At 49.1% G+C, this 8,976-nt stretch overlaps 1 protein-coding gene across 1 annotated transcript; it reads right to left on the bottom strand.

Annotated features, from left to right (window-relative positions):
• Positions 1–313: 313 nt before the first annotated feature.
• LOC102275111 (liprin-alpha-1-like) lies at positions 314–7,985 on the bottom strand (the record flags this gene model as incomplete). Its single annotated transcript, XM_070366696.1, has 4 exons — positions 7,899–7,985; positions 7,620–7,841; positions 4,187–4,318; positions 314–393 (listed from the first exon to the last, which is right to left on the bottom strand). Coding segments are annotated over exons 1-4 (521 nt in total), but the record flags the coding sequence as incomplete, so codon positions are not given.
• Between the last annotated feature and the right edge of the window lie 991 nt (positions 7,986–8,976).

Raw genomic sequence — 8,976 nt, 5'->3', positions numbered from 1 at the left:
GCGACTCTTCAGAAACATCAGCGTCACAGTCTGTCAGGCCCCTCAAATGAATACGCCCAAATATCAACTGGTCGGCCCCCTACTTCCAAACCTCTGCTGTGGTTTTGAGTGTTGTCAATCCTGTGACTACCACTCCGTGGTACCAAGTTTGACCCTAAGGAACGATGCTTGTCTCTTCCCTCTCGCTGGCCACGAAGCTACAGGCTCCTTGAGGTGCGACCATGAGCAACACCCAGTCATACTGTCCACACACCAGACAGGCCCTTGTCACACTCGACAGCGCTGAGGGGAGCTGCCCGGGGGAGCAGCCTACCTGTGGTGGAAGGGAGCCCCTCGCAGTCTCGTCTGGTCCACTTCGGCTCTCAGGGTTTCCAGGTTTAGAGTCAGCTGGTCCTACGAAACAGCAAATGACACAGCCTGCACCGCTTGCTTTTTGGATGTAAAGTGACTTGCACCAAAATGTGCAGAACAGGTTACATCAGTAGGTATCAACTCCCAACATTGTAATTCTGAGAAAATGTTCTCTAAGAGTCCCTAGCAAATAGAAACACTCAGAACAGTATTAACCCTTATAAACCATAATGAAGAGGAAGTTCCATCTCAGGTGTAGAAAAGGTTTCTCTGGAGGAAACATGGCAAGCCATTAACAACGATGAAGTCTGTAGAGAGAAGCTGGACTTCAGGTGGGAGTTTCGGGTCAGGGGGACACGACTCACTCTATTGCCCTCCCTCCTCTCACTGCTTTAAACTGTCTCCATGGAGCTCACCTGCATTCCTCACATTCATTCCTCTACAGCCCACTTCACTTGCTCATGGGGTAAAACAAGTCAAACGGGCCAAGTTTGTGAGTCACTCAACTCAACCTGGAAGCTCTGTGCTGTCGGCCACGGCAGTCACTCGCCTCCTGCAGCTCCTGAGCACGTGAGACAGGCTGGTGCAAAGCCCGATGTGGAAATCACACAGAGGATTTCAAGACTCGTGGTGAAAGAAGGACGTCGAGTAGCCCGTTGGTTTTTAGGAAATTTTAGATTGTGTAGGTGGCTCGTATTATCTTTCTGACACACAGCACAGTCCACGTGAATGGCTCACGCTTTGTCTCAGCTTTTGGGTGATCCCTGAAAGGACTACTCAGAATTCTGAACCACACACAACAGCCACACACTCTAAATCCATCTATAATGCAAACACATTCAGTGTTCAAAACCAGAAGTGCTATACGTGTTATAGCAGTGGATTAGCCATAAGGAAAATGGAACTCGACTTCTGCTAAGCATCTGCTCAAACTCATGTCCACTGAGTTGGTGATGCCGTCCAACCATCTCATCCTCTGTCATCCACTCTCTTCCTGACTTCAATCTTTCCCAGCATCAGGGTCTTTTCCAAGATGAAAATTCATATTAAAAAACTGGAAATAATTACCTCAAGCAATTTTTAAATGCAATAACAAAGTTGCCAAGTCTGTGTTTTATAAGATGAGCATCAATTTCAAGGTTTAAAAAGCTGTTTTAGGACCTACTGTATTAAAAAAAATGGAGAGAAGACAAAAGAATGATCTATTTGAGATTGGCTCTGTATGAGAAATTGCTGAGACTAATTGACGGGACGGGTCATGGGTATTTATTATACTACTCCATCCACTTTTGAGCATGTTTGCAATTCTCCATCGTAATACATTTAAAAAGTTTATTTTCTGTTAAAGCAGAGTCTTCTCCAGCAACACAATTCGAAAGCATCAATTCTTCAGTGCTCAGCCTTCTTTATGGTCCAACTCTCACACCCATACGTTACAACCGGAAAAACCATAGTTTTGAGTATATGGTTTGTCATATATGGTTTGAGTATATGGTTTGTCGGCAAAGTGATGTCTCTACTTTTCAATATGCTGTCTATGTTTGTCATAGCTTTCCAAGGAGCAAGCATTTTTTAATCTCATGGCTGCAGTCACCGTCTGCAGTGATTTTTGAGCCCAAGGAAACAAAACCTGTCACAGCTTCCACAATAAGGCATCGGCATTCAAAGATTTTTAAAGCAAAACAAAAGTTGACTTTGAATTGGCTTAGTCTAGTCATAAACAGCATCCCGATCTCAACAGCCTCTGAGCAGCAGTTATGAAAGTAAGAAGTGCACACCTGATCGGGAGATATTGAGCTCTCTGCCTAAGCGGGGAGGGCGCCTCACCGCGGGTCTCACGATGGGAGTCAGAACCACTGCCCCCTGGAAGTCCGCCTGTGAGGCTCTGCAGTCCAGGCCCAAGAACACAGGTATGGTGGGGACAGTACTGACACTGAGGCTGGACCCGGGATCCCCACTCCATTTCCTGGATGGTCTGTATCACCGTGCGGCCAACCTTTCCAGGAAACCTCTCTCAGGACTCGGTGATGTGAGCCTCCACCATCACCCTTTCCTGATGCGCCTTCTGTTGCAGGGCAACTGCGGTTCTCCTGTCTAGAGGCAGCCATCCTACACACACACCGTATCTGGACCAGCGGTTTGGCATGTGGGACTCCAGCGCCACGTCCGAGGCAAGCAGGCTCCACACCTGGGTGCCATGCCTTCAGTTTCATGGGCCCCGGGCTGGCACCCCTAGGTTTGTCTGAGGGGCAGTTGGGAGGTCCACCTGTATCCCAAGCAGCTCCCCGGACTGGCTGGTCAGAGCAACAAGCAGCCTCTTTGAATGTGGGGAAGCCCTGGCTCCTACCCACTGCCTATGGGCGACCACTTCTGGCCCTGCTCCCAAGGAGGTGGGTGCCCGGATCAGCAGATGGGGCCACACAGGCACACACTCGATGCCAGAGACGGGAGTGGTGGAGAAAGGCAGTGCTGGCCCCCGCCCAAGCCACGTCTCCTGCCCAGATGCCGCCTCCCTGTCAGCACAGGCACCCGCTGCAGCTCCTTGTTCTTTGCCTCCAGTTGGGCCTCCATCTGGCGCAGCCTATCCTCGATGCTGCTGTGTCTCTCTCTCCTATCGGCCAAGAACAGCGTCAGCTCCACTCACAACAACCCTGTCCTGACAGCATGCGGGCTGTGATCGCAGGGGCGGCAAGCGGGCCATGCTCTGTGGGAACCACGTGCCCTGGGTTCGCCGGGGGCACGCCCGCATGCCTGCTCACACAGCCTGCGCGGCTTCGTGTGTGACACATGGCTCACGGAGGATGCTGGTGACCAGCTCGTGAGAGGAGACGTGCTCCCCGTGCCCCAGGCCCCACACCCACGGCCGCTGCGCTCCCTCCTCGGACTGCCTGTGGCGAGCCCGCGTGAGCAGCAGACAGCGGCAAACGCGAGGCACACGTTCTACCTTCCTAAGCTGGGAAGGAAGTTCGAACCGTTTAGCCTCCTGAGTGGTAGAGCTTCCGGAAGACAAAAGGTCGGACTACAAGGCCGACTGGGGATGGACAGCAGAGATGCCAGGGGAGAGGAGAAACCAAGCCTGGAGAGGAAGATCACAGGCAGAAGGGTGCCCCCTGGCGGCTGTTAGTGCCCCTGCTCTGGGAGGGTCTGTGAGCACCGGACACCGGCGGCCTCCCGCGACGTGATGGCCCCTCAGGCGCTCACTGAGCTCCTGGCAAGGCTTCCGACAGCCGAGTCAGCACAGACCCGGCCCGACTCTCTATGTTCAGCCAGTGCACACGGGCAGCGCAGGGCAACAGCTTTCCCGTCAGAAGGACAGGGTGGCTGGCTGGCTGGCAATGGGGTCGGTGCCCCCAGCAGCGCCACATCCCAAGGACATGGCCTCTCACCCGCGGGCTCCTGGGGACGGCGAGTGGGGAGTGGGGCCTCGGGTCTGCACGTGCCCTGCTGGGACTTCTTTAACAAGTGTATGGATAACAACTTAAAACTGTGTTCATTACAGAGCTATTTTGGCCATCTCTTAAACGAGAATGGGATTTTTCTAGGTCTCTATCCTGCTAGGCTTTGAGTGGCTGACTGAACTCTGAGCAGCAGTGACTCGGAGCTGAAGCGTCCTAGGCACACACACAACTCGGGACAAAACTGGAGGGAAATTAACGTAGGGATGACGCAGAAGTGGGGCGTGCCTGACACTCAGGGAGCGCTCCCATCTCAGACGGGCAGCACGACCCCCATGTCTGCGCTCCTGTGTGGACTGAGCAGCACGGGCAGGGGCGCGGTGGGAGAGCAGGGGAACAGGCCCTCCCTGTGCCCGCCCCCCAGGGACCCAGAGCAGCACCTTGGAGAGCGAGGCCACCCTCTGCGCCTGCTCCGCCTCCACCTCGGGCAGCATCTCTGCCCTCCGCAGTCTCTGCTGCAGCTTCTCTACCAGCTCCAGGCGCTCCTGCAACTGACGGTTCTTATCCTCTGTCTACAAAGGGAGAGCAGAGGATCAACACAGGCCGAGAGGTGTAGCCACTGTCGCTTTAAGTAAGCTGAGACAAAACCTAAATGCACGTGTCTAGTGGATTCATTCTGTTTCGGAAGCTCGCTCAGGGTATATTTTCTCTCAGTGTTCCTGGGCTTGGTCTCAGTGAGCAGAACGCCTCCTGCCAGAGTATTTGCTTTTCCTAAACATTCCCCAAGGACATCTTAAAAAAAAAAAAAAAGTTCTTCTATATTAAAGAAGATCTGTAGAATCTTATTCATTCTTATTGACAAGTTAAGGGAAGAAGGGTTCACTACAGACCCTTCTTAAAACATCAGCAGAATCATCATTTAGAGGGAACCCTACCGACCGCAGATGGCTACGGGCGTGTAAGCCAAAATATGCCTTTCATCTCCTCTGAAATACAGACCTGATAAGAGCATGCCTGGTGAAATGCCAGTCAACTAGTATTTGTAAATGCACGATTATTCTTTTAACAGATCTTCTTACTCTGAAAAACTTTCAATGTAGAACATTTAGACAGATTCTTTTTTAAAAAAGAAAAAAATTAAACTATCTATAAGCTCAGGTTCCTGAGAGGTTAGCATTTGTTTCTAAGCAGCTTTCTTACTTTTTCTGTGTGCGTATTCCTCTATGTACGTACACAAACAATATGCTATGCTTTAAAACCCGCAGAAAACAATAGCATATGGTACATAGTATTTTCTGATCTGCCTTTTACAGCCATTATTTTGTATATCGTGATGCTTTTAATTAGCATTCCCCATCATACTTTTCAATGGCTTTCTAGTATTTTATTTTTGTGGTGGGGACAATGACACACTTTGGCACACACCAGACTGACTCACTTTGTTTTGGAGAAGCCAGATTTGGTTTTCCTGGTTAAGTCCTGATTATCTGAGACCACTCGGGAACAGGAGCGAGTAAGGCTCACCACACCACAGGAAGTACAAACCCTAATCAGACCGGAGCTCTAACCCTGCCTTTTGTCACAGTGACCCCAGTTCCCAACAGGCAGCCAGCTGCCGTGAAGTTCCCTGCTGCTCTCTACTCTTTTGGTAAAAACTCTAACAAGCCAACAGATTCACCTTCAAGTAAAACAAGAGTCAGGAATGGAATTCCACAAAATGGTTAAACCAAGTCCCAAATAATTCAAACATGTAAGTTGCAGTCACCCACAATTTTTTAAAAATGTATTTCCTTCCAGTACAGCTGATTTACCATGATGTACATCCACACTTTTGAACACAGTATTTTAGGGTCATAAGACCTTTACACTGGGACTTGATTTCCAATGTGGGAGTCACATGAAAAGATCTTTACCTTCCTTCCTCAGTAATTCACTACTATAAAAGTCAGACACAGTTCATAAAAGCCATTACCTGTCGATGCCTAGAATCCTTATTTGCAATTTCATTTTCAAGTTTATTACTGATGTCGTCCTAAGTTTCAAATCAAATATAAAGTTAACGTCCTCAGAATAAAAGTCCTAGACATGGCAGTTTTCTCGGACGTGAGCAAAAATGCGCCTATCCCAAAGGTCACGATTGGCACCCATCTGTCTTAACGTTCTGTCCAGCCACTTGGTTTACCAAGCTTCTTTTCTACATAATAAACCCAAACAGCAAACGAAAAGTATACTAAACTACCCTGTTATTGCAAGAATTCCAGGAGGGAAGGTATCTGGCATGAAGTCAGGACCTCTGTCTGCTACACCATACAGGCGGGCTTGACCCAGAACAAGGAGGGACCTTCAACAGATCCAACGGGGAGCTCTGAGGCTCGTTTCCTCGAGTGAAAGTTGGAAAAGTCTCATGCAATTTCCTCAGAATTAAAGTAGAATATTAACGAGTGGAAACAGAAGTCAAATTGTACACAACTGGGAGCAGCCTTCTCAAGCCTAGTTCTTCAAAAGCAGAGTTACACCACATGGATGAAACGCTCAAACCAGGACCAGAACTTGCTGCTGGTGCAACTCCTGTCCGCCACTTCAAAATCCACTTCAGGTCCCTCCCTGGTCACTAAGTAACCAATGTGGGCAAAGTCCTAACTTTAAAAGTGAAAGGTCTTGAAAATGCGTTTTCTAGAATTCTATACGTATTAAACTCTGCCACCTAATCTCCTGTTGCCAAAGAGTAGTGTGAATAGCTTATGCAAACCTGTGCAAATATTTCTGTTTTGAGTTCTCACACAGAATTACTCACACCAAGCTACTAAACAAGTACACCTGCTGTACCACATGTTGGAGGGGTTCTCTCTGAGACGGTCTCACGGGGGAGGGGTGGGCCGGGTGGGTGCTGTCTGTCTGTGCACAGAGGAGAGGCGAGGCTCACAGGAAGAGGCCTGAGTCCCCAGCACTCTCTGTTTTCACAGTGACCGCTAGGGAGTTTCTCATAAATCAGGACACCCGCAGACATGACCGCCAGAGACATCACGATTCCACATGGTTACACAGCTCGGGCCTGAGGATCTGAGGGTGAGCAAACACCACTCGACTTGTCTGACCGCCGGTATCACTGTCACACATCCCTTCAAGGAGTGGAACCTCAGAAAACTCGAGGAGATGGCCAGGCAAGCTGCCTCAGCAGAGCCCACACAGCATGATCCCATCTCTCCGAGAGAACAGGCTCCACAGGTGTCACCAGACTCGCCTGAGTGAATCAGAAGCAAATTTCAGCATCATCAGGAACACATTCGACAGGCAGTAGCGGGGGGCGGGGGGCGGGGATGAACTGGGAGACTCGGGTTGACATGTATACAGCACTGATACTACACATAAAGTCAACGAGTGAGGACCTAGTGTACAGCACAGGGAAGTCTGCTCAGTGCTCTGTGGTGAAGCAAATGGGCAGAAAATCTAAGAGAGAGACAGATACATAAATAGATAGATAGATAGATAGATAGATGACTGATTCACTTTGCTGTACAGCAGAAATTGACACAGCAGTGTAAAGCAACTATACGCCAATAAATGAATGAATGGATGAATGAATTTTTAAAAAAGGAACACAGTGGGCCCCCTAGAACTTGTGGAAATGAGGAGTCCACACCCAGGCTGCGGCACAGCGTCAGGGCTGCCCTCATGTTGGTCCACTGCCAACGGACCGCCTGGACCAGGCCTCTTCTACCCCAGAGACCTCGGTGCAGAGGCAGGGAGGCAGCCAGTTGTGGTCTCTCCAGTGCTCTGCTCTTACTCACGCAGCCATCCCAAGGCTGAGATCCCCGGGAGAACAAGAAACCCACATTCCACCTCAGGACAACAGACACAGCTGCAGTCACTCACTTCGCGGACGTCCCGCTCAAGTTTTCTGTTTATGTCCTTGGACTTGAGGAGGTCCTTCCTGGCCGTGTCCAGGTCCTCCTCCAGATGTTTCACGTGGGCAGAGAGGGCTGCCAGGCGCTCCTCCATTTGACTCTGCTCCCGCAACTGCCTCTCTATGATTTCCTGGAGCTCCATCTTCTTAACCACGTCTTCCTTGTGGCTTAGAGAGCCGTCGGAGGGTCTCTAAGGGGGAAAGGAAGCCTTACACAGCCTGGTTTTGGGAGGGAGGGAACACAGTACTTCTGGGCAATCTGTGAGGTCAAAACTGCCTTCTGCGCTCTGGGAGCTCACAGGACCCTCGTGGCCACTCAGACCTACATGGTGCATCGGTGAGAGGTCCCAACAGCCCCGCACAGACTGGATGGTAAGACGAGAACCAGACAGAGAGCGAGACCAAGGACTTGCCTTTCCATTGGCGCTTGGCATGTTTTCTTGCTCATGATGTACATCAAGCACCCTGTCCGTTAGTATCTTTTCCTGGTTATTCTCCTCTGAAAGAATCATCTGCTAAAACCAAAAAAAATTGAATCAGAGTAAAGAAATAAGTAAAGACAGCCAAACTCCACCTGGAAAACTCAACTCTAAACTGAAAACACAACATAAAAAGAAAATACATGGTGATGCTATCCATCCCGAATACCACCAGGTGATTAGAGTCAGAATTTGTCTTCTACTGGACAAAGAGGTACTTAAGAGATCCTGCAACTCTGAGCCACAAGTCTAGTTTACTAGTCATTAAAATAACCCTGGTGGGCGGGTCCTCAATCAGAAAGATAAATAACATCTGATGCCCACCACTACAGCCTTCATTCTTTTTTTTAAAATGAAAGGATTCAAAAATGACAAACCCTTCACGGAAATTACACAAAGACTGATCAAACTTACCTCTTTATGTGTGGCACCTAATTCTTCTTCTAACAAACTACACCTTTCGAGTGCTACTCGTAATCACGCTCTCAACTCAAATAAAAGGGGCCGAGTCACTGTGTGTCGATGTGTGTATATACGTTAGTACACTTCTTAGTGTATACTCACCCTAATACATGGATACTGCCACAGAATACCTTGAATGTCTCTCATTGATCTTAACGTCAAGAGAATCTGCTTGTTAACAGCTTTAAATTCTAAGTTTGAGAGAACAAAATGTTCTCCTAAATTAATTATTACCCAGTTTTTAACTGCAAATTGATATACAGAATATAATAAATCTTGAGACATTCATGCCAACTAATACTTTTTAACTGGGGGCTTCCCAGGTGGCTCAGTGGTAAAGAATCCGCCTGCCAATGCAAGAGGGCAGGTTCGATCCCTGGGTCAG

This window comes from Bos mutus, unplaced genomic scaffold (assembly GCF_027580195.1).
Source record: "Bos mutus isolate GX-2022 unplaced genomic scaffold, NWIPB_WYAK_1.1 CTG1081, whole genome shotgun sequence".
Classification (NCBI taxonomy): Eukaryota; Metazoa; Chordata; class Mammalia; order Artiodactyla; family Bovidae; genus Bos; species Bos mutus.
Note: the sequence above shows the minus strand (reverse complement) of the source record. Positions and strands in the feature narration are given on the sequence as shown.